The 27,837-nt window shown below is 31.2% G+C and overlaps 1 protein-coding gene across 2 annotated transcripts; it reads right to left on the reverse strand.

Annotated features, from left to right (window-relative positions):
- Window positions 1-26,865, reverse strand: Bm3148 (Uncharacterized protein; the record flags this gene model as incomplete). 2 transcript variants are annotated; one of them, XM_043075093.1, is made up of 27 exons in its annotated part: window positions 1-189; window positions 417-722; window positions 873-1,130; window positions 1,293-1,538; window positions 1,709-2,041; window positions 2,230-2,468; window positions 2,737-2,944; window positions 3,410-3,540; window positions 3,891-4,128; window positions 4,209-4,388; window positions 4,515-4,661; window positions 4,774-4,942; window positions 7,621-7,849; window positions 7,984-8,122; window positions 8,251-8,368; window positions 8,646-8,872; window positions 9,093-9,385; window positions 9,462-9,648; window positions 9,756-9,910; window positions 10,053-10,286; window positions 11,932-12,054; window positions 12,855-13,011; window positions 13,351-13,532; window positions 17,529-17,657; window positions 21,953-22,059; window positions 25,649-25,721; window positions 26,787-26,865. In XM_043075093.1, 27 exons carry the CDS (start codon window positions 26,863-26,865, stop codon window positions 1-3), a joined length of 5,076 nt encoding a protein of 1,691 aa, XP_042931027.1. The 2 variants fall into 2 exon arrangements, with proteins under 2 accessions (XP_042931027.1, XP_042931028.1); XM_043075094.1 differs by lacking the exons at window positions 25,649-25,721; window positions 26,787-26,865 and having other exon boundaries at window positions 21,953-22,043.
- Between the last annotated feature and the right edge of the window lie 972 nt (window positions 26,866-27,837).

Below are 27,837 nucleotides of genomic sequence, written 5' to 3' on the forward strand. Positions count from 1 at the left end.
CTATACATTATAATAAGCAGTAGATGGTTGTTGTACATGAGGCATATGTGATTGAGAATATGAAGGCCTTAACGTTCTCTGATCATAAACAAAAGGCAACATTCCCGTACCGTAAAATAATCCTTCTTCGTACTGTTGATGTGACGATTGATTAGCCGGAAACAACCACCCAGCTTGCATTGCTGTCATCTGAAAAAACAGATATTTTACTGATATTGTAAATATTCAACCATTTCGGAAAATATCAAAGCACCACCAACACCATGTAGGAGTATCCTTTTGATATTCTTTCCTAAGCTTAGTTTTCAATAAATAATGAACAAGGTAACATATACTGCTGGAACGATTAAATTTTTTGAGTTTCTCTATAGTGTATTTTCATTATTGCAAAACTAAATGATGATTTATAAACTGACCATTTGTGGTGGGCTACATCCAGTACCATTATGATGATCGGAATAGGGTGATAACATAACAGATGAAGATTGAAGTACTGCATTTTCCGGATGACCAGCAGTAGCTTGGGCTACCGTAGTTCCACGTGTTGCTGCTGTTCCACCGTGAACTACCGCTGTTGTATCATGCGGTGATGGTGTCGTGGAGTAGTTGGAACCGTCAGAATTCGGCGGAGTAAGTGGATTAACTGAAGTTGCTGGCTGTGCTGTCAGTGCTGTCACTGCCGAAGGATAAGTTGGCGATGGATTCTTTTTGATGACTGGTCTCTGTAATACTTATTGAATTTTAATCTAACTTTTCAAATTTCAGTTTAATGTGAAATTTAAATTCCATTGACCATTTTCATTAAATAGGCTACAAAGAAAAAGAAAGAAAGAAAATCGAGAAATAAAAATCCAAATGTTAAAAAAATCTACCGTTGTTTTCTTGAATGATTTTTTAAAGCGTTGATGTGTTGAAAGCGCTAAAGTTGCAGCCATATTTGACGGCAAAATTCTCGGTGTAGGTACTGTATCGAGATAATGGACAATATCACGGAATTCCTTCTCTGCAGCAATATCACGTGGTGATCGTTCTTTCTGATCCGTAATTTCTTTGCTAGCACCAAGACTGATCAGACATTCTACAGCATCAAGATGTCCTTCAGATGCTGCCAAAAATAATGGTGTTTGATCCTAAATTATTTAACATTTCATTATCTTTTTGCAACATTACACTTGAATAAATTTTTAGTTATCGTAAAAACGATTGAATATTCCAAAAAATTAAAAATAGAAAAAAAAAAAAAAAAAAACGAAGAATTCTTGAAAATTTAATATTCTATACTTCCTGCTTACCAATGAGTCTTGTGCATCCTTGTTAGCGCCATTATGAATTAGAAGTCGAATTATATCCAAATTAGCATGTTGTGAAGCGAAATGCAACGCTGTTCTTCCGTCATACTTTGTCAAACTTTTATCACCAGCACATGCTACATCTGCTTTTGCTTTCAAAAGCATTTCGGCTATTTCAGTACCCATACGTATATCAAATTTGGAGCAAATGATCAGCGGTGTTCGATTATCTTCATCTAATGCATCCACCTAGAAATCATTTATTCATAGCTAATCAAAATTTTCAAGGGATCTTACTAGAGTGAAAAAAAAAAAATGAAAGATCAATAAATCTTGTCCGATATTAAATATAAAAATTATCTTAAATTGTTAAATTTTCAAAAGAAATGTTAAAATTATCTTAAATTAAATTAACTTACATTAACTTGTCTTGTATCGAGTAGCAACTGCACGATGTTCGGAATATTTACAGCAACAGCATGATGCAATGGAGTACGATCCTTCTCATCAACTATTGTTGGATCAGCTCCATTCTTCAACAAACAATCTACTACCGTTGTTCGACCGCTCTTCACCGCAAGCATCAAAGCCGTATCTTCGCTGTCATCTTGTGCATCAATTTCAGCGCCAGCTTCTAATAAATTACGAATATCCTCACAGGATGCCTCTTCATTTTTTGCTTGATTAGATGCTGTCTGCATCATAGGCGTACGTCCATGCTTTCCACGTACGTTTACCAATAAAGGCTCTATCTGAAAGTGATTTTATGGCTACTGAAGTACGGTAGTGTAAGATTAGGATCCTAATTGCTGAAATAATTTGTAATATGATACCTTTCCATGATGTAAAAAAATCTTGAAATACTTAATCTTTAAGATTATTAAAAACTGTAATATTTATGTGATTCTAATCACTTCCATTTCATTTAAAAGACACAAACCGGTAAAGATATAGGTATAGTCGAATCAGCAGCTTCATGCAAATGTGTCCATTGCCGTTCATCGGTACTTAACGTTTTCGGTTTCAGAAATGATTGCGTATCTTCTCCAATGTACAAATTCGGATGAGCAATACCAACAGGGATATTATCAGCACGAGAGCGTTTTGCTGTACCATAATTACTGAACAAATATCCGCTATGAATGCTATAAGTGTCTAGATTTCCAGTTGATGATTTACCTGTAAAAATCTGGCAATGTAAAGAATGAACATGTACACCATAATGTTACTAAATATTTTACTGTTCAGAAAATAACTAAATCCGGAAACATTTTCTATCGGATGATTAAGATTATCGGATATAAGTAGAAATAATATGAATTCACGAGCAGATGCATCAACATGGAAAGTTATTTGTTTAATCCTTCAACTTTTTAAAATCAACTTGAAAACTATGATAAGAGAGAAAATAATATAACAGGTAGATAAACGGAAATGCAAATCGTACAACTTTCGGATGGCGGTGGATGCCAAATACGGGCATGAAGAGTTTTCCGTTTTCGTCCCTGTTGAACCATAGAATAAGCAATAAGTACTGTTGTGACAAAAATTAATAGACAAATAAGTAAGGTTTGCCAGGAGATCCCTTTAGCCTGTTTAGCATTATCTAATTCAACCCGAGCTGAATGCACTGGCATGCCAAGTTCTTGCAACTCCTGCAAATTGTTATTCGTGACGGATGAAAATTTTTGTAAAGAAAAAAAAAAAGCATATATATATATATATATATAAGTCTGCAAAAAATCCCAGAGAGTGTTTGATATAATCTAGGCATTAGAAACAGAAAAAAGCCAGAAACAATAGAGTATTCGATTTCATTATAAATTATCCTTCCTAATGATATAAAATACTAATATAATATTGCCTCTTTTTAATTGGATAAGGATGTGACATGACAAGACATTACAGAAAATCAATTTTAATATATATATATATATATATATATATATATATATATATATATATTAAAAAAATAAGGAAAGAGAAATTTTAATTGCTCTTCTTTTCTTAATTAAATTAACGAATTTTGAAGTTGAAACTGAACAGTGACAAATTAGCGAAATCGATTGTAAATTAATCTAATGATATGAATTTCTTTCATAAACTAAGTATTCTCTTACCTGTTTAGCATTAGCTGCACCTAAGTAATCGACAATACTAAACAAATCCGAAAAACATTCTTCACGATCAATTTTACGGCAATATGATACGTCAACCGTAAGCATTACCATTGTGCCACGTAACTGGTCTGCTGCAAAAACGTTTACAAGATATCGGAAAACGGGAAAAGAATCAAAAATAAATCTAATGTTGCATTTTCTTGAGAACAAAACTAATTTTTATTTTAAAGAATGCAAAAGGATTTAATCTTAGGATATGTATTTACACATATATTTCGAAGCATCTGTGCGCCTAGGAAAAACGCTAACCAATTAATTTTAATTTTTTTTTAGAATATCGTATGAAAATTTTTAGCATAATACTTTGGTTATATTTCGGATCTTTTTTTTTTTCAATTTTATTTTTATATTTCAAGTGTACTTAATTATCCTAAAAGTGAAATATAAGTTAGTTGTAGAAGAGATTTGTAACAGAGATTACTTTGTCTTTTGACTCGTTGCAAATTGGGAACAAGTAAGTAACGTTTTTCTGGTGCTACATCATATAATTGTCCAATACCACCTTCCGAGCTCCACGAATATATCATTGGTTTGCCATTTATCGTTCGAATATGTACAGCACCACGTAACTTTTGACTCAATGTGAAGAGGAATGTTTGCGCATTATGCAGAAATTCGTCTGGACTGATCAGAAGTATCACTATGATGTTTCCCTCTAACTGCAAAATCTATGTTGAAAAGATGAAATAAACACTGAATGATGAAGAGCTAATTGTCACAATGACAATGAATAACAAACCGGTGTTTCAACATCAAAAGAATCACAATCACCACCATCCCATCCACAACCGATAACATTACATTCTCGATCGCACTGTCCATCAGCATAGTGTGTTGTACAGTAATCATTTTTGGAGCACTGTTCCGGAATACTATCACAATCGAATCCATCAAACAAGCACTCTTGATTGTTACATATCTGTAAAGAAATATGATAAAAGTGGTGTAACAGTAATGATATTTCTCTGAATATACTCGAAATTTAAATTAGTTCAAATTTTAGCTTTTTCAGTTTGAGGTAATTCATGTTACCCTGACAGCTTACCGGATCGCACTTTCCATCTCTGAAAACATGAGCACAATAACTTGGTGATTCGCATTTTTCAAACGGTTTCGTACCAGCACTGCAATCTCCGCTATCATAATGACACGCATAATAGTTGCAAACCTGATCGCACACTTTATTACCAGCCTGAAATTGATAAATTAAATGAAGGCAAAAGAAAGATCGATTGTGCCATTATTACGCAGAATGAGACGTAAACAAACAAACTAATCTATCTTATAATTAAATGAGTTGACACCTTTGTTATACAATCATGCTTGGCACATAGTTCATGCTCCAACAGATCAGTCACATTGAATTGTTCCAAATCGATTTGATGCTGACAATTCTTCCCGGTAAATCCACGCTGACACCGACAACGATACGAGTTAACACCATCCACGCACGTCCCACCATTCAAACATAACCTATAATGAACGATATGAATTCAGCAATCAAATTCAATTAATCTAATAAGTTAAATTTCCTATTTCATCTTAAATTCTCTAATTGTTCATATTAAACATGATAAAACCAAAACTAACTTTTTTGTATGTTTAATAGTTTGAAAAAGTTTTTTACTTATGATATTAATATCAATAACAAAATTTTTTACCAAAACCTTACAAAGAAATATTTTGGCAAACTTCCTTCACTTTGGAATAGTTTTCCAATTTTGATAAAAGAAAAGAGATTTTAATAAATCTCGGAGATGATAGTATTTTATTTCAGTGAATCACGGTAAGGTAATATTTCTCTTCATATCCATTTTAATGCCCCCTATTTAAACAAGGCTTAAATATTTCTCTTTGAAAATGGTGAAAGCACTCTCTTCCCTTTCTTTTTTTTTGTCGTGATTAAATTCAAGTTCCCAGTCCTAACTTCAAGACTGGAAAGTCATGAAAACTGAATTTAACATTAATAACAATGCGCAACATAATTCAAAACTTTAAACAATTTATGTTTTACATAACTTTGGATTTTTCTTCTGAATAAAAATTCAAATCTATAACTAAATTAACTTGACTTCTTTCCTAATTTGAAGCAGTATACCGAATGTGGTAATTAAAAGATTCAACATCCCAAAAACAGATAATAAACAAGTTAATCCTTCCCTTCCCTCGGTATCCTTCCCAGTAATTAGATAGGTAAATATATGCTTACCCTTTAAATATGAATAGATTTTTTCCTTTAAACAAAATGATTTGTCCCGGTATTGTTAGACGATTAATCGACCTGTGGATTGTGGAAGAAAGGAATGGTACGATGTAAGGGTCAGTGATTTTCTCAACACAATACTTGAAAATAATTCGTTGAATAAACAATGAGGTTTAGGTGTTGTAATGTCCACAAATTGATCCCATGATATATGCGTATATATATATATATATATATGTATTGGATACCTTTCTTCAATAAGCAGTCACGATCTCTCGATGATACGGTCAAAACATTCTCCTACCCCAATTCATTTTCTTTTTCGGGTGTATGATTAAATTTGATTTCTTCACGGAATAATTTCGTCTATTTACTCAACTCAATGATCCGCAAAATTATCTCAGTATATATCACTTTCAGTTGTGAAGTGTGTGAAAATATCTTTCATTCCTGCTGTTATGCAATTATCCGTCAACAGATGCGTAAGTACACTCGATGCTACCAGATCATTGCTAACCTAAACACAATGGTTTACATTATTTAAATAAGAATCTCTTCCAACCATGCTTCAGGTAAAGACAAACTGCAAATGGAATACAGTAATAGCAAAAAATGAAACAGATTATTATTATATCGGAATTTTAGATCTTAAAATTAGCACCGTAAAGTGTTGCAAGCCAGGTATGCTTTGTTATATCTCTTCATTTGCTTGATTGACCCAGTAATTCATTCGATCCCAGAAACAGATTTAAAATGTATTTATCGTGAGTGAAACTAGACACATATACTTTCATCAGTGACAAATTTGGGAATAATGACCAATGGTCATCCACTCAAATGCCTTCCCGTTATTACATGTGTTCTCGAGATATTGCTCATTATTGTTACTGTCCTCTTTGTTTCACTCATTCGGTGCTTCCATTTTCACTCCTACTGAACAGAAGAAAATAATGAAAAATGACGGTCGTAAAGCATTTCAAACCTGATTTAGGGCCAGGAAGTATTCAGGGCTACTCTGAAACCGGACAAAAGGACGAATTGGCAGTCAGCAGCAGTGTAATATCATAAAGCAAAAGAGAAGAATGCATCGTAGAGTTAACTACACATTCTGCTGTTCTTTACAATATGATAAACAAAAGATATGTATCAGATGGGACGGTCAAAACAGATCGCCATCCTGTCTTGGTCATCAAGGAGGACAGTCGTGGGAAAGCAGCTTACATTTCAGACCTATCAAAAATATACTCGATCCCTTTCTTCCATACTCTCTTCAACACTCATTACCTCTTGCACAAGCATGAAATTAATTACCTGAAATTTGAGTACTAAAAAAAACTGCTACTTATGGTCAGTAGTGATTCTCTCATCCATCCTTTTCCATTAATTACTCATTTTCTATTAGCTACCGCAACAACTATTCCCTTCATCAATGTGTAATAATTATGCAATAACTTTAGGTTTCCTATAAATTACCAGTAACTTAATGATGAGAAAAATATTTGTCGCTATTAGCATCAATAATACCAACAAATGCAAAATGAACAGTCGAACGCTAATAATGGATTTATAGAGATAGCAAAACTGAAATTCAGTGGTATTCCTCAATTAAAAAAGTGTATACTGTTGTTGGTAACTGAAGATTACCGTAATATTACTGATTTACCACATTCACTTCATTTTAGTACAAATTTAAAAAGTTACCAATATTTGACTCTATTCTTTTTTTTTTTTTTTTTTTTTTTTTAAATAAAAACTCTGATGAATTGCAGAGTTACAAAAATTGAAAATCACTGAAAACAGCAATATTTAAGAATTATCGAATTCAAATAATTGAAAATTATTTGCAGACTCATTTTATCTGCAAATAACATCTGTAAATCTGAATCCCCCTAAATCCTTAAATGTCACAATTTCCAACTAGTTTTCTAAAAATTAAGCTTTATTATACCCTGGTTGACAGTCATCATCGTTGGTTTGACAAAAAGTACCACTGAAACCTCGACGGCATACGCACTCGAAACCGTTGATATGATCAATACAGGATGCACCATTTTCGCATGGTGACGATTCACATTCATTGATATTCGTGGCACACTGACGACCCGTAAAACCCGCCAAACATTCGCAGTGGTAGCCGTTCAGTTCATCCATACAATGACCACCATTTAGACAAGGATCTGAAAATTCTGACGAGAAAATCTGGGAACGAATAACAAGTGTGATACAGTTCTAACTTGTGGTCAGTTGAATTACTGTCGTAGGCAAAGGATCCATGTTCGACAAAAATATGAAACTAAAAATGACTAAATACTTGGTAAGCAATCATCCCGGTCGCTTTCGCAATTCCTACCGGTATAACCATCCGAACAACGACAATGATATGATCCAAATTTATTTGCACAAGTACCACCATTGAGACATGGATTATTTACTGCGCATTCATCAATATCCTGAAACCCTCAAATACTCAACTATTATCAGTTTAATGGTCGAATATGATTTAATGACACAAGAAGCCATGATGATATCGTTATCTAATGATAAATTTCTAGATGATGTTAAACAGAATAAAACTTACAGTATCACAATAGTACCCATAAAAACCGTTCGTACAACTGCATGTATAATTCCGATAAGTTGGCGTTGGTTTGCAAATTGCACCATTTTCACAGCGATTTGTCCGACATGGATCTAATCTTAAATATTGGTATTTTAATAAAATAAATTCTGAAAGAAAAATTGCGAACATTTTGGAATACTTACTTATTCTAAAATACTTTGACAAACTTGAGGTTACAAAACTTAAACGTCAATGTCAATATACGTTATGTTTAATGAATTAAAAGGAAAAAAGCAACAATATTTCGTCTAGCAAATAAGATATGAGATTGTACAGCAGTCTTATTTATTAAAAAAAAAAAAGAAACTTCTCCATAGATGAGAAATGTCATAATTTTTTCCAAACTCACTTACTCATATTGGCATCGATCACCGTCGTATGGTAGTGCACAATGACATGAATAAGAATTGATACCATCAATACAAGTGCCACCATGTAAACATGGATGATGAATACAGTCATCGATATTCGTTTGACACTGTTCGCCGGTATAACCGGCACTGCACGAACACACGTAACCGTTCAAGTGATCTGTGCAAACGCCACCGTGCTGACATGGATTTGACGCACATTCATTCATCTGAAACGATTTAAACAGTTCGTAGTGATATTGTAAACAGGCCTGAATTTCTGATTTGGATTCCATTCATTTATTCATGGCTAATTTCTGCAACTAATCTTGAAATACTTTCTCGCTAATCTGATGTCATTAATACTGGGATGTTTTTTCTTGGCTAATTTCTGCTTCTAATACTGACATATTGGGATATTTTTTGATAAGATGAGGAACAAACACTTACTTCTAATTTACAATCATGTCCATAGAAACCCAATTTACACTCGCATTTATAGGTAACACTATTATTGATCGGAATACATATGGCATTTTGAGGGCAGTTATGATATTTACACGGATCTAATTTCTTCTCACAACGATCACCAGTAAATCCCGGAGGACAACGACATGAACCTTTCGAACAAACGCCACCATTTAGGCAATCGGTTATGCTACATTCTATATACTGTCGACGCTCACAGTTTTCACCTTCGTAGCCAGATGGACAGTGAAGTTCACAGCGCTTTCCATGAAAACCTGAAATGAACTTTCTTTCTTTGGAAGTCATTTTTCATTATAAATTATACAAAATGATTAATATAAGATAACTGACCTGACATGCAAACACATTTGAAGCGTGTTCCATAATCCAAGCATGTGCCAGAATTAAGGCATGGATTAGTGGAACATTGATTCACATGAGTTTGACAGTGCCAATCGGTGTAACCTGGTGGACATTCACAGTGAAATGATCCAGGTGTATTCACACAAGTACCGCCATTGTAACAAACAGCATGATCCTAGAAATTAATTATGTTCCTAGTATTATTGCCTTCGTCAACTTCAAATTCTTCATTGTCTAGAGATTCATAGAAATGATTTCGGAACTGCATCTATTAAGTATTACCTGATTGCATTCGTTAATATCATTAGAACAATCCTCTCCGGTGTATCCCTTCGGGCATTCACATGTATACTTTCCACTCGATGTATCAGGTTCGCATACGGACCCAACTTGACATGGATTTGATAGACATGGATCTTCCATATGGCATAATAAACCTACAAAAAATATGAATCCAGAAATTAAGTACAATTTAATATAACAATATATGTTACACTTCATTTCTAGGCTTTATTTTTATACATTTTTATACATTTAAAAAAATTCAAGAAAGAGCAGAACCAATGTCCAATAACTTACCGATACGACCCGGTGGACATTCACAGGTATATTTAGCGAGGTGATCCACGCACGTACTACCTGCCTCACAAAGCGCATCTTTGCAATCATCTTTGTTTATCTCGCAATGGATACCTTCCCAACCATTCACACAAACACATTGGTAACCTTCTTTTTTATTGAAACATGTTGCGCCATTCTTGCATTCATGCAAACCTAACTCACATTCATCAATATCTTCCTCGCAGAAGCGACCTGAAATGTGTACTACACATTTCTTATTTAATTGAAATACGAAATTTCATGCTACTTTACACGAAATATTTTTTCTGTTACTTGTATCTCTTTGCACCTTCTATTAATTATCTGCACATTTGTTATCCTTGCTAAACTTATCAATGAACTATTGCTTTGGATGGAATATTCAAAAGTCATACAATAATAGTATGCATGATACCTTAACTTATCTTTTTATTTGTCATGAAATAAATAGTCCAATCATTTGTTGTTTAAGTTTATATTCTTATGTTTCATTCTATGCCTTACTTTTACTATCTTCCACTTATTAAAATAATTTATGTAATATTATTGTAGAATTGTTAAATTATTTGATTCATTTACAGATGTCAACTGATCTTCCATCTTCTCGAATTTTTTTCTTTTTTCCCCACATTTGATAAACAATTTGAAGTTTTACACCAGAAGTATGTTGAAGCATTTCTCGAACAAAAAACATGAATAACAGATTTGCATAACGTTGACTTATGGAAGTGTGGGAAAAAGGGTGTAAATGAATGACGGATATCAAAGATCAGTTATACTACACCATGCTGATACAACTAACATCGAAACGACAAAAACGGATAACAGTTTTGATTGATGTTAGATGCCGATACATTAAGAACAAAACGGGTGGGGAAAGGAGGAGAAAATGAATACATAGCTGTCATCCGTTTGAGCAATAAGTGGCAGATGTTTAGGGTATAGTGTGAGAAATTTCTTACTATTATTGCTATTCTATCATCATCTCTCTCTAAATTATAGTCACATTATAAGATCACGACAGCTTCAACTTAATTCTAATTCACATATGTCATTCTCACTCTTTCTTCCTAAATTATCATACCATAAGAGAACAAGTAATTGCATAAACGTCATCTGTTATTGTTGTTAATGATTGTTAGTAAAATTAACATTAATTATAGTGAATAGATGGTGATGATAATAACTTGGATGAGTTAAAGTGAATATCAAATCTATGACTGGGATAATCACAGAAAGTGTAATGATCTTATTATACCGGAAATAAAACATCTTTTCCTGATTAATATAATTAAAATAATTAATAATTACTACTCTTTCCTAAGATGTAAGTGTATTGAAGCCCACGAATAATAATGTTCTTTATGAATGTCACTGTGGTAATAGTAGATGATAAATGGATAAAGATCGATCATTTCCATTGTAACACTTATCAAGAATAGTTATTTGATGCAAAAAAAAAGGATGAAGCAATACAGTTTTAAAAATTGAATATTTCAGGAGACAATTTTGAAATCCAAAAAATGTAATTTTTTTAAAGACTAAATAGATGGTAGTACATTAAACAAATTGTAATTTTTATTTCTATAAATTGAAATTTCTCATCAGTATCTATAATGACGATTTTTTTGATTGCAGTAATCATGATTTTTGTTATATTGTATTTTGTTTTGGAGAATATAAAAGACCTGTTCCAGCTTCACAAAAAGCTTATTTAAATATTTAGTATTCTTCTAGTTTAGTTATTATTTGTAAAATATTGCTATTATCAAAAAGAGTATTTTGCAATAGACACTAGAACACCGTTGTTTGTGATAATATTTGACTCATTATGATGTCAGTAGCAGAAGAGACAAACCAGTGTAAAATGGTGGACATTTGCATTCATAACCTTGTTCACGATCAATGCAAGTACCGCCATTCATGCAAGCATTTTCCGAACAGTCATCTATATTCACTTCACAATGTCTTCCAGTAAAGCCTAAAATATTTACCTTAACATTAAATGTAAGTAAGATTAAAATAATAAATCGATTTTAAAAACTATTTTGATCAAACTTTCATAGCACCATACAAAAAACTTTTAAGTGAAAGTAAAGTATTGAATGGTAGAAAGAAAAGAGTAATAATTAGATGAAGTATTTAACTAAAATTGACAATTCCATTTTAATCTTCAAAAAAGATCGTTCATCTGAATCTCAGAAAAAAAGTTTTTTTTTTTTTTTTCAAAATTTCTCTCTATTGTTTGTTTTCAATTTCGGCATTTCTCAGTTATATCTCTTTTTTTGTTCAATTTTTAAATAATTGAATCCCTTTCTGTTTAATCCATTTTTTCATTCACTCAATTCTTACTTCATTTCCAAAAAAATAAAAAGATTGAAATGTTTTTCCATTAGCTTCCATTCACAGTGTACAAATCAAAAAAAAAAAAAAAAAAAAAAGTTAAGGTCATAAACAATGAATGGAACAGAAAGAAAGAGAAAAAAGAATAGTAATTTGTCATCGCATTGAGACAACGTATCATTTGAAATTGTGTAAAATAATTACTCTTTTTCAAAATAAATTAATTTCACCAGTTCCAAAAAAAAAGAAAAGAATGCAAAAATAGCGTTTTCTGTGATCATATTTTTCCTATTTTAATTCAAATTCTAACTTTCAAAAAACGATTTTAAAAAAATCCTAAAATAAAGGATAGAAAAAAAGAAAACTTAATGGAAAAGAAAATTTTAGAGAAGTGACATCAATAGTGCTATCAATTATAATAGAATGAGAACAGATTACCAGGACGACATTCACAAGAGTAGTACTTGTCACGATACGTATAACATTTGGCGTTGTTGTGACACGGAGATGTGGAACAGGGATCAATGTTAAATAACAACGTTTCACAATTACGACCGGTAAAATCATGTGGACAGTCGCATCGATATGAACCAAACTGTAACCAATAACAATTGAATAGTATTAATGATTTAGTTTTCTTTTTTCTCTGGATGACAAAGTAAAAGAAAAAATGTTCGAAAACTTGGTCTTTTACGAGCACTTTTCAAATATTCCACTGAAATTCAAATATCTTTGCAAACTTTTTAGGTATTTTTAAGTGATTTGAAAATTAAAATGAATAACTGACAAGTAACAGATCTGTTTAAGTCTTCTATGAATACTTCGAATATTTATTTCTGTATGAAAGTGTATCAAATCACTTAATATGATGAACAATTCAATCCATTTATCCCAAAGATATATAGCCTGGAGCCTTTGTTGATGTATAATTTACCTCATTGATGCATTTACCGCGAACACATGGATTCAAATGGCATTCATTGATATCTAATTCGCATTTATTGCCGTGAAAGCCTTCCGGACAACCACAACGATAACCCCCGGTTGTTGATATACATGAACCACCATTTCTGCATGGATTACCTTCACAATAATTTCGTCTATCGCATCTTTCACCTGCAAAAAACGATATAAACATTTGCATTCAGATATTTTCCTGATTTCCTGTCATGTTCTTAATTAAGAAACTGCATAACTATCGGAATTTACATTTCAGATAGAAAAAAGAATTAATAAATGATTATTTTTAAGCTTGAACTTATTACATCACCGTATCACTTGACATTTTTGAATGATGTCGTTCTGATATGTTAGAATTATGAATTACTTTGACATATTTTCAAGTTTTTTGTCCTTTAATTGGAAAACTGACAAATCTCCGAATCGATACAACATGAGGAACGGTGGTATCATATTTATTAATGCTCTTTAGTGGATGATTGAAAGCATTTCAATCTGATTTGATTCTGATTCTATATATATATATATATATATCTTACTGTAACATACCGTTTAATCATTATATTTTATCCTTCTCTCAGCTTTTCTTTTATGATATTGAAATACAGAAAAAAAAGGAAAAAAAAAAACTGATTTCAAATGGAACGATGCATAAAACAAATGCTTTGCATACGTATTAGCTGTCTGTTATTTGATTGATTAAAGTTAATTACTACCACTATACACCACCGCCACTATCGCGTCTCCATTTTTGATAAACTCTTAATTTATTCGATTGTATCCAAGTGTAACTTTAAATTAAATTTTTCAATATATGCCTTCAATCAGTCACTATTTACTCACAATTGATGATCTGGAAAGTGGAAGAATAAGAAGTGGAATCCATAAAAATTAATTTAATTGAAGTACAATAGGCCTGGAATGAAATTAAGAGAAGACCTAATGACATTCTAAATGATAGCTATAGTTCAGCTGAAGTTTTAATTTAATACTAATTTTTTAACTATCATTAATTGGATAAGGACCCTTAAATTATAACTACAATCACTTTTTATACTTTGACTGATTTAAATTCCGCATACTTTAAAATCTGAAAAAAATCTCAAACCACTCCAGCAATGCTGACAGACCACTAATGGATTATTTTATTCCTTCTTTACTATTTTTTGTTCTCTTCTTGGAGTTTACCTTATTTTCTAATGAAAGAGGTCCACCTCAAACCAATCATAATTTCAATCTTTCTTTCTGTGCCTTTTTTCAATCATATTTCTGATAAAGAAAATGGAGAAATTGGTGGTTGATAATGAATATCGGTATCACATTCATTATTCATCGCAAATAATCAAAATACATTCTTTTTTTACACCACCCCTGGAAAAGAGAAATGCAAACTCTCCCTCTCCCTCTCTCTCTCTCTCACCCTTCCATTCCCTATCATTTTAGTTTATTTTTTTTTAAACTGATACGATAATAGCGATGATTACAATATGCGTGAATGCAAAGCATATCTATCAGCAAAAGCAAAAGCATTGCTTCCATACAATAATTATTCAATCATCCATTCATTCATTCCATGACACTTTCCATTATTACCTATTAACTAAAACTGTTAATTTTGCATTTGTAATGATGAATAGTCTGATATTTTCATAATTATTCAAATGAGGATATTATTTTCCCCTCCTTTTTTCTTCTAATAAATTCTATTTCAATTAACTGATTATGTTTGCTAGAATAATAAATTTTGAATGATTTGCAGATATCGAATGATACAATCTTCTTGCTTAATTAAAAACTGAAAATTTTTTAGCCTGAATAAATATTGCATAATGTGACTGCAAATTATTAAATCATTGAAAGTTTCGAGTTGAAAAACAAAGCAAAAAGGATCGCTAATTTAAAATGCATAAAATGGAGAAAATAATCCGTGTGGAAAAGTCTTTAATTAATTAATTATATAAGAGGAAGAATTTCATGGTTGAAAACATTTAAACACGATCACATCCAGAAATTATCGTGCCATTACCAACCATCGACATATGTCGTGGAGAAATGAATCATAGAATAACTTTGTATATGTGAAGATGTTAACCTAAAAATGTCGAATGATAAAATCCTTCCGGAAAGAATTAAAGCTTCCAGTTAATGCTTTTAATTGTTTTAATACTTCAACGATTTCGCTACATTCTTTCATGGACGAAATTAAAGAACGAAAAAAGATCCCATTTGAATAATTTTCAGTGGACACATAATTTTAAGAGCATTTTCAGCAGAATAAAGTTTCCTTCGAATCAAATCCATTTGACAAAATTACCACTTTTTTTTGAAGAAAAAAATGGTAATTTTGAAAGAATGAAAGAAAAATTGCCCAGTTTTTGTTATCCTTTATCAATAGCTTCAATGGTCATTTCTACGAAGAAATGACCATTGAATGGGTGAACATATAACAAACAGTTGGTGGTAAACTGATATAACCAATATAGTGGGAGAGAGAGAGAGAGAGAGAGGGAGGGAGAAAGAAAGAAAGAGGGAGAGGATAATGCAAAAGGGAAAAGTGGAAAGCGGATGAACTGAATCTTTCTTAAACTGAGGACTCGTCCGGAATGTGAATTTCCTTTTTTCCCCTTCCTTTCCTTATTTATCAATCAGGCTTCTTTATAATTGGTAGCAATTAATGAGGATAATTTTCTTTTTTCTATTGGAAGAAAATTTTTTTGAAATGCCCGAAAATGACAAGAAATAACGCAGGCAATTTTATTGGTGTTAATTTGAATCTAATTGAAATAAGAAATTTTTTATCGTAATTTATTTCAAAGTTATAGCCGCATTTTAGGTAAATAATCTTCAAAGGAACGTAGGAATGGAAAGAGATGAAATGAATGAAGCAAATCGAAAAGATTTCATCGTTTCATTGTTGACATTTCACACCGCTATTGGGAGCAAAACGAAGATGAAGGCAAAGAGGATGATGATCCATCTCATCAAAATTTCTGTTTGTTAAAGAAAGAAGATGAATTAATCTTGAAATTTAATGATTTTCCGAGGGAAAAATATTTTGAAATTTCATCTAATTCATCTGCTAATTATGAAAATTATATTAATGCAACGGATGATCAAAATAGCTAACATTAACTGCCTGATCAGTTTGGTCTTTCTGGCTTCATCAAAATTTTTGCAGGAAATATTTCAATCATATTAATATTAATGCTATATCTATTATCCAACTGACTTACATCTGCACTGCGATGAATAACAAATGTTGGATATGTATTTCGCTACATTACTTATTTATTTGACAAAAATATGATCTATACTTTTTTCCGGAATATTTATCTTTTAGTCCTAGTAAATAGCAGTTAGCAGGACTAGCAAACAACCATTTATCTCTTGATGATCAACATAACTGTGAAAACAATTATCATCGCTTAATTTCTCAAACAAGGACAATTTCAATTTCAATACTTGTCTTACATTAAAATTTTTTATCATTTAAATTGAACGATTAAAGTTCCATAAGCTATATGAAAACGACCAATGTTAAAATAAATTCCATCTCCACTTCTTGGTAGTACAAAAGCAAAATAAAAAGATACTGATGAAATGTTTGCTAAGAAAATTAAAATTTTAAAAAATTATAGGGATCAAATATTTGTTCCTTTCATCGTTTATATGATGTCTATATATTGCCGAAAAAATAGAATGAGAAATAGAGGAATTTCACGGACAATATCGTATAATTCTTGGGAATATATCCTATCCCATAGGCTTTCTACAATAATTGCAAAAAGTAAACAACAAACGAGTTGTTTGTTATTGTTGTTAGACTTTTTGGGGAAATAATTTCGAATGAAATAAGATGAGAAGGCATGTGTTTGGTTAGAATTAATCGGAAATATTTGAGGAAAAAAAGATGACTTACTATGAAACGATGGGAAATGTACCGTATACTGTAAATTCAGCTGATATCAAGAATGACCCCCTATTGACAAACCAGGGAGAACACCAAAAGGATATGGGAAATCCACTCTTCGTGGAATATGCCATTTTTAAATACATTGGCATAGTTTAATTTAGGTCATTGCCGGTTAGGTACATTTCTGCACATATATACGCTACCTAAATTTGCTTAAAATGACTTCAAATAATAATAACCTGTAAATCCGATCTGACATTCGCACCGAAATGTATCTAATGATTTAGACAAAATGCATCGCCCATGAACACATGGCGCTTCATCACATCTGCTAGGTTGTCGATATTCACAAAGTGTTCCGTTAAAGCCTGAAAAATATTTCCTGGTACTTTGTATTTATTAACAATTATCCTCTTCATCTTTCTCTCATATCGTTTATTCGTTTTTCAGTCATAAAATAGAACAGTTTAAAAATTCAAAAAAAAATTCTGTAATGCAATAATAATTTTTTGCAAATTGATTGTAGCATATTTCAACAATACCAAATTCTGAAATGCAATCTTTCATATTGACTTAATAAATTATCATTTTTGTCTTGATCTTCATAAAGATGTTTTCAATATTATTCAAACGATTTAAGCCAATTTTCTCGTTTTATCTGCCTTATTTTGGTCTTATCCATTCCGGACCGTTCCATTTTCTCTTTCTTGTTCATTTCCAGATTCCTGTCTCGTCTTGTCCATACGCGACTTTTCAATTCCCCCACTCTCAATATTTCCATTTCCCTATCTACCCTTATTACCCTGCTCTCTTCCATTTTTCTCTTTTGTTTGTTCATTTTCAAGTACTCGTTTTTCTTTCCACCCGACCTGGACAATCTTTCTCGAGAAAAATATTTTCTCTCCCCTCTCTCTCTCCCTCTGTCGTACTCCTTTTGGAAGACTGTAAAGCAAAAATTGTTTTAAAAATGCTTCTTCCCTTTTTATTTTGAACAATGTGAGGGAAATTCAACACAGTTACACATACATATAGCAAATATCTCATCTTTGGTGGCATTTTCTATAGAAATGCAAATTGATCACTTACAATCTTCTTTTCCTTCTTTTTTCAACAAAGAGACTTCGTTCGTTCCTTCCTTTCCTCCCCTTTCCCCCGCATATAGCGCCTTCTTTGCTTTTCCCTATTTCCTCCCCTTAAACCTCTTAAAATCAATCCCGTTCACACATATGTACAGCTTTTAAAGCATTCCATCATTTGGCGAAAAAAATAGAAAAGGTTAATTGATCGAAAGGTTATTGATTATTCGTATCAAAGGTTATGCATTGACAATGATATCTCGCCTCCTTCTCTTTCTTCCAACCACTCTCATTTTTTAGAATAATTTGATATCAAATGTACCCCAAATTTTCTCTAAGTTTAATTGCACGATCGATTTAACCCTGAAACGAGCTGCAATGGATCTTCTCGCAGATTCAACCGTTGTTACAAATATAAATTCAATGGATTTAAGATTTTGATTTCTTTTAAAAAGAATTCCACTTCATTATACTGACCATCTACCAATCTGTATGAATCGATGGAAGGTCAGATTTTAGAGGTCAAACCTTCCTTATATTCAATGATATGAAGTTATAAATGTCAAATTTAAGCGTTGTAAACTAACTAATTTAACTCATCACCATATATAAATTTGTAATTAAAATAAATGCAACTGGTAATGAATAAACCTTTTAAACTCTATTTTTAAAATTTCAATGAAAAATATTCTTTTCTCCTCTTGTTTTCCAGAAGAAGTTTTCCCAAGTCATACTGAAAATCCCAACAAAGAAATAACGTGTATCATGAAGATAGTAAGTGTAGAGTTTTGTCAGTGTCCACTTTTTTTTTTATTTTCCCCTCGTCCTCCCTCCGTTCTCTCTCTCTCTCTTTTGTCCTTTTTCATGAACAGAACTTTTCGCTTCATTTTTCTGCGGTCACATAAGAAAAGGATGAAAGGAGAACAAAATCATATTAAAAAAAGATGGAATGAAAGATAATTCTCGTATTTCAATATTTCTTTGTTTGTTGTTATCACTGACTCATACTGCTATCGTTATTGTTATCATTGACTCATACTGTTACTGTCATCATTGGTTCATACTGTTATTATCAGTGATTCGTTATGTAATAACAATAAAAAATCAAAGAAAGAAGCCATCATATCGATTGTAATGATTATTCAAATGAGTGAATGAAGTGGCTGGTAGAAGTTACAAAGTACACTGACACAAAAGCGGGCGGGAAAGGACGCAATATTACATAGAACAACAGATCGGTGATAGAGAAGAAAGGACCAATTGAACTGAGGATGAATTCGTTTCTTTTACTTTCGTAATACCAAAATCGTCAAGGACAATGAGTTCTGACAATTACAATCAATAATTATAATAATATTTATTATTATTATCATTATTATTACTATTATTATTTTATACTATTTCCCACTGTATGTCAATACCTTCTTTTATTAAAGTAACACAAAACTTTTCTTGCTTCTTCCTATGATCAAAAAAAAAAAGGGAAAAGGAAGATAGGAATGATATTTAAATGATATACACATACTGTACAAAAAAGATGATTTAAAGACAGAAATATACTGGTACATGTCATCAAAGAGGACCGATATTGAAATAAACATTAATTCAATGTCATTAAAATTTATAATGCTTACTAAAGTTTACCATTTATTTTTTCTTTCTGTTTGTTATGAATTATAGAATAGAGAAATTCGATGATTCCGTGTAAGTGACATCACGTGTAATCGGAATACACTTATGGGTGGTTCGGCAATTTCATAGAAATCAGTATTTTGATAAAAATGTAAAAATGATTTTTTAAAGAATTAACTTTATCTGGTATTGGCATTTCTTCCTCTCTACTTTCTTAGTGAGAAGACAAACAAGAATTGCTCACAAGTTCATTTTTGAGACATATTTGATTGAGGTTTTGCACTTTCAAATTGACTAATTAGTTAATTGGGAAGTTGCTAAATAAATTATTTGAGAAGTTAGTATTTGAAATGAAAAATTATTGCAAATAATGTTAGGAATGTAGAATGAAGTGATTTAATTCAAATTTAATTTACTAATTTAATTAGTAGTATAAAGAAATGAATGCAAAACATTGACGATGAGATATTAACGCTGGTAAACAACCTATATGCTATATGACATATGCTGAGCAATTTTTATGTGCAAAGATATAATTTCTAATAATTAAAACAAAACGAGAGAGGGAGAGAGAAGAGAAAGGAAGAGAGAGAGAAAAGAAATTGATAGATAGAAATGAAATCAAGAAGAAAATTTCAAAAATGCAATAAATGATATGAATAATATCGTCGTCCGTCTTCTCTTTTTTGTCTCTCTGAGGATATTGAAGGGATCTGAGAACCTCATTATGGTAGAAATAATATTCTTAAAAAGCTTTTGAATTTGAAATGAAGAAAGAAAACAAAATGACGGGAGAAGTGAAAGAGGAATAAAGAAAAATTAAGGAAGGAAAAAAGAAGCAACAATTATGGGAGTTGAAAATGTGCTTTTTTGTTTTTATTAAATAACACACTTCCGGGAAATTGATTAAACTGTTGATGAGATAGAGAGAGAAGGAGAGAGAGAGAGGGAGAGAGAGGGAGGTAGAAATGGAAAAGTAATAATAAAGATTAGTGTTTTTGTCGGTAAATGATTTGGAAAAATACTGTTTGATGTGTGAAAAGGATAAGAGATTACTGCGCAATATAACTGATGACCCCTTTTTTCTTTTTTTTCTTCTTTTAATGTATTCTTTTTGGTGCTAATGCAACAATTGCGCCTTTTCTATTTTCGGCACCTTTTTTTTCTCACTTAAAAGTATTCAATCTATTAACAATTATGGGACACATAACAATTCCTTTTTTAAGTAATTCAGTATTTCATTTATTTCTACTTTCTTCCTTTTTGATTTCATGTAAAATGGCTAATTGTTAATTGCTCTTATTTTATTTGACTGAAAAAAGATGAAAGAATAAGTGTCTAACAGATTGGTAAGGGACAACAAAAAATTCCTCTCTTCTCTCTCTCTTTTTTTCTTTTGCAAGAGGAAGGAATAAGAGGATAGGATATATTATTTGGTGGAAATTGCCGGGAATCAATTCTTTCATGGAATAAAAAGGATGAGTGATAAGAAGTATAGGAGAGCATAATCAAATCTTATGCTGTGATTGAATTCAGAGAGATATTCGAAGCATATCGAAAGAGAAGAATTTTTGAATTCTCTGATCTTTCCAAATGGAAAAAAAAATTTAACTTTTTGGGAAGGGGATTTCATGTTTTAAACCATCTTTGAAAACAATAAGGTAAAATAAAAGTAAGAAAAAAAGTTTTAAAAAATTATTAATGAAATAATTAGACAAATGAGAAAATGCGAAATGAAAAAAAAAATTCTTAAATTGTCGTTGCAATTATAATTTAATAACACATTTCTTCTCTTTTTAAAGTTTTTAAAAAAAACTTCAAGTCTGGAAGTTTGTCGGATAACTAACGAATATAAAAATAATAATTAATAATAATGGAAATAATAAGAATTTTCTTACTAAAATTTGTATTTGTATTTAACAGTGATAAGTTACGAATGATAATGAAAATCATACCAATAGGACAAACACATATCGACAGTGATCCTCTTCGGAGACATTCGCCACCATTCAAGCAATCACAACGCTCCTCACATCGATCACCCATATACCCACCTGTACATCTGCAACAAATTAATTTATTTTGTTAATGATAAAAATTACTGATTAAAAGATAACATATTATTAAAATTTGCTCGTATTCAAATTGCGTTGTTTTTTGCACTAATATGAATCAGTTATGAGAGTAGTGATAGATTATTACAAATAGATTACTAAATTCGGTTGATGAAACTACTTTTGGAAATTTCAAATGACATTAGATTTTCATCATTCTCATTCTCTTATTTAGTTAATGCTAAGTGATCCAATTTTTAGACGTTGAAAAATGTGACATTATATTCATTTACTCTCAACTGGTATATTTTTATTTATTTGTAATTTCAAAAACCTTATACAAAAAAATTTTTAGAAAGAATATTAAATTTATGGGACTATTCTTTTCAGAATCCTTAACACAGGTGTTTAAGATTAACTTCATTCAAAAAAGTAACCTCGGTGCGGGTGATAAATACATTAAGACTTTTTTGATGAAATATACCGCTCTTTCTTTACCCGATATATGGGTAATATTTTAAAGCATGACTATCTTTTCTAAAGTAAATATGTTCCTTTTCGAAAGGAAATAATTTGAAAAGAAATAAACACAGGAAAATAAGCATAAGAAGATAGCATCCACAAATGATAATCCCCCACACTTTGAGAAATATTCGGGGAGGGGAAAATTCGGGCGGGATCTGGTGGGAATGATGATTGAGTTTTATCAATGATAGGAATCTCTCATCAGACGACCGACGACATCATATAATGATGACACGGCTGTGTACTAGTTGTGTAATGCCATCATTATGCAACCACATGAGGGCATGCATATAAAGCATAAACCATATGATTGATACCCATTTCATCATCCGTATTTATAAGATAGGCAAACAATGCTTGAATAGTTAATTCTATTTAAGGACGGTTATCCCCAAAAGATGCAAATAATGCAAAAGTATGGTATATCATTAATTAAGGGTTAGAATAAGAAAAAGGTGTGATTTGAATAAATCTCCCCATAATGTAAACAACCTTAACACCCGTATAAGATGACCCGTTTACAATACGAATGAACTGTCATCAAATGTTTGTTTCAGTTAATAAATATGTATTAAATGGACGTAAAATACGTGAATGATATTTTAAAATAAGATGGAACTGTCAGAAAACTTTATTGATTACTTATCATTTTTGTTCATACATTTCGTTGGAAAAAAGAAAGTTTTTTTGCTCTTTTCTATTTTCCCCAATCAAAAACACATCACAAGGATGGTATGTCACACCTATGCATACTCACACACGCACGCCCACACATATAGATATACACATCGATAGGTATGTGTAAATAGCTTTGGGGACAATGACAATAAATTCCAATGAAGAGCGCTTCATGTTAGCTGTCACTCACACTGATTGATGTTATTAGCAGTTTGGGAAAGAAATACATTGAAGTTGAAAGTCCGACCCAATGGTTACAGTTAAATTTAACTGGCAAAGAATTCAAGTTTCAAATCAATGAAAAAAGTGGAAAAACGAAGTAAAATTAGGTGATCAATATTTTGTTGGCATTAACATTGATTTGATATTTAATTTATGAAGAAATGAAACCTAAATTAACATTTAAATATTAAATTTACATTAGGTCAAATTTAATCGAAATTAAATTTGAGAGGCTCATTGAGCCTAAATTTGACCTTAATAAATAAGTAAATTCTCTCTAAATAAAGTGAATGTATACGGTTTTTTCTCAAACAGAATCAATTCTTTACTGGAAAAAATTTTCAAATTTAAAAATTTAAGAGGTACTTAAAACTTCTTCGTGTCTGTTACTAAAGCAAAAAAAGCTCTAGATGGCAGTGAATCTTTTTTTTTTTTTCTTTCTTTGATTATCCGTGTAACATAGCATCAAACATTGAAAATTGATCGAAAACCTACAATATTTAAAAATTTCTGAAATTCCAAATAACATGACAATATTTGTTAATACATTACTACCTTTATAGTATAAAACTGCCATTCTATCCATTAGATTTGTTGTCTTCACAATAAATTTCATTAATACTTTAACAAAAGCGATCGGCTTTACTTTGCTGATATTTCGAAATGATAGGAATGAAGGATGAATGAGAGAGAAAGAATAAAAGAAAACGATTGTTCGATTCGGTAAGAAGATAGTAAAAAAAGAAAATCGGATTAAGGATATTGTTAAGTGACAGTAAATTATGTGACCATCCATCAGTAAAACAAAAAGGTCAAGGTAGCTTAGTACTACACCACTATTATGTTTAACATCGATAAGTATAGACAGCTTAATGAACCGTAAATCAGATGTTACGCATTCGGAATTAAAGGTTATTTTAATGAGCAAAAGTCATCATATCATTTGATCAGTTTTTTCCAGTTCAAATTTAGTAAGAGATAGCATAAGATAAAATGAAAAGAATTTTTGAGTAATTAATTAGATTAAAATTATTCATGCTTTATGTGCAATTATATTAATCGATCAAATCATATTTAATCTTACCCAATTCTATCCTTTACTCCTCTTTATTCCATGCAAATTAAACTTATGAATATCGTTCGCATAATAGAATTTTTTTTTAAATAAAAAAAAAAAAAAAAAAAATGAAACAAAAAGAAATTCGCCAATCAAAGTAAATATTAATAATTTATACGTATAATTAATTCTTCTCTTATACTGCTTTTTACAGCAGAAACTCCAACACGAATACACTACTTTCATGATTAGTTTGGCAATGTTTGAATAAAATAAATTGTTAGCCAATCAAAATTCATAGTGAACCAAAATTAATTATCACCTATTAATATCATTCATTTGATATCATAAATGATTGAAAGTTACTGACAAAATTTTATCATTGTAACATTGAACACTTATTAGTCAAGTAATAATTAAACAATCAATTATTATCATCTTGTCCTATATTAGCTGATAAAGACTTAGTTATCAAATTTTGACAATAATAATATGAGTAACACTATAAAATGACATGTCATTTTCATTTATGATAGTATATGAATATATGCTAATTAATAGTTTTATAATTAATGACCTTCACGGAGGAGGTAAAATGAATCGAATCCCAACAGTAAGTCACACGCACCAAAAAAGGAGGCAGGAGACTTCGCTGAGATTATAATCATTATAATACATCGTTATTGCGGTTAATACCTTATGGGGGAAAGTAAAGGCGGGGAAAACGGTGGCAGAGGGGACAGAACCCCCTGTTGGTTGCATGCAATGAATTGCTTAAAGCGTTATCACACATAAACAGACAAGTTTTACGTTGAGTGACAAGGACGCCTCTTAACTTCTCACCACTAAATTACCTTATCTTGGGAAAATATTCTCCTTTGCCTGCCTTTCTTTCCACCGTAATTCATAGCTTTTACCCGAAATTGTTCATCTATTTAAAATTTATTGTTTGAAGAGATCACAAAAAGTTTGGTCGAAAAAATCATCACAACAAATTCTTCACAATTTTGGGAAGCCTTATAAAAAGTTGACTAATTGTAGAAAATATTTTCGTATAAAGAAACAAACTTTCCTATTTTAGAGTTTAAAAAATTATCAAATATTAGTAAACTTACATGCATTTATGAACATTTGATGAAATTTGCATACAATATCCATCGTTACGACAAGATGCTCCATTACACCGACCTGAAAATTAAAAAATAAATTCCTTATCATATTATTTATGATTAAATGTCCCTTTTGGAATAAGTAGAAAATTCAAAAAATGAAAAAGCTATTATGTTTATTTCCCATATTTGTTTCAAATTTTTAAATGAATTTTAATTTTCAATATTTCCAAATATTAATTTCTTGTTTACACCTTTATTATTGTTATTAGTATATGCATGAATTTCATAAATATTAAATTAAGACTGAAGTCGTGTTAATTAAATCAAAATTATCAGAGTTATAACAACCACTGACTATTTTATTCAGCTGCAACCATAACGACTCAAATTTTCAGCTGATTTGTTGAAGGTGCAAATTTTCATGAATGTTATGGTAACGCTTAAGTAGGAAATGATGTTTGGATATTTGGAAAAGACGGTAATTAACATCATAAATGATATGGATGATTTATAGATGATTGATGGAAATTGATGATAAAGAGATTTGGAATGTGACTGGGAATGAAAGCTTTTAACTGTTTCCCCTAGCAATTATTATTCAATCATTCAACAAATTACATTTCACAATCGTGAAAAGAATGAAATTAATTTTTCCACTAATTTCACTTTTATTTTTTCTTATTTTATCTCTAATGACTGATGCAATTTTCTCCTTCTTCCTGAAGGAGAAAATTGCATCAGTTTTTTTTTTCGCAGTTTAATTATTCACTAACAAAATAATTATTTCATTTATTCGCAAATTTTATTCCGGTAATTTTACAAACATAATTTTTGTCATAATGTTAATTTAAAAAATTTTAACTAATTTTAATTAACACGTGTGAAAGTGGTATGTAAGTTGCTCATTACGCAACGTACGATGCTTAGAACAGTTGGATTCGTAATGTGCAAGAATGAAAAAAAAAAAAAAAAAATTCTGGAAGAAAGTGAACAATGAATGTGTATCGAGATAATTATCAAGGGAAGTAGATTAAATAATGATCAGCAATCGTTTCTCAAGAGAAAAAATTGTACATAAAGAAGTATTTGTTGGATGAAAGGTCAGCAAAAAAGAACCGTAAAACTAAACTGTAAAGCTAACCGGTTATGATAGCAGCATCGATTCCAATCCGGAAATATGCGAGGATTGCACTAGCTGTTACAATAAACAGCAAATGCATTGTAAGAGGCGTATTGAGAGTTCCTTCAAAACCTCTATTTTTTCTTCTTTTAGATTTAGAATTATGGCAAAAATGAATTTAAATATATGAGAAATTAAATATTCGTTCAAGAACGGTGCTAATTAGCAATCCAGTATTATTGTAGTAGAAAATGTTGTTGTTGTTTTTGCTATTATTGTTTCCGTTATTTGAGCATTCATCAAATAGCCCTGTAGAAATTGACATTGATTAAATCGAATTCTTATTTATCAATACAACAGCACATAATATTAATGAAGGCGCATAGAAATGTCCACGCCATTACTACCGGATTGTAAGACAAAATTATTCATTAAATAATTTTCAAATAGCAAAAAAGAATTTTCCGAAATTTCTGATTTCTGAAACAAAAACTTTTCTGGAATAGAGCAGAAATATGTGTTATATAGCTTTCACATACACATAAACATACATGAAAATTAGTAATTCTAGTATAATTAGATGCTAGTAAAGGAAACATATAAATGTGAGTGAAATCGCCGGAATGACAGCAACTTCAGGAAACAAAAAATGACAGGTAAAACATATATTAAGAGACAAGCATGCATGCCATCACCATCCATTTAAGGATAGATTAGATTGTGTTCTAAGAAATAACTCTGTCTAAGAGGGTGTGTGTCTGTCTGTCTGTCTGTCTGTCTGTCTGTGTATCTGCGTGCGTGTGCGTGTTGAATAGTGCGAGTAAATTGCAGTTTTGCAAGAGGAATAGGTCGAGCAACATGCAGCAAAAAGAACATCAACGACAGAAGAGCATCACAGATGGATGGATGGACTGGGACGAGGACGGGCGGGCGGGAGGAGGTGAGGGGTTGGTCCTCGGTCGGATGAAGACCGCCCCGACAACTGAAGGGCGAATAAATCATCGCTTTGCTGTAGTTGACTTTCATATTGTTTGTTAGTACTTGTAGAAATTTAATTTTTCAAAAAACGGAA

Source organism: Brugia malayi, assembly GCF_000002995.4.
Source record: "Brugia malayi strain FR3 genome assembly, contig: Bm_v4_ChrX_scaffold_001, whole genome shotgun sequence".
NCBI lineage: Eukaryota > Metazoa > Nematoda > Chromadorea > Rhabditida > Onchocercidae > Brugia > Brugia malayi.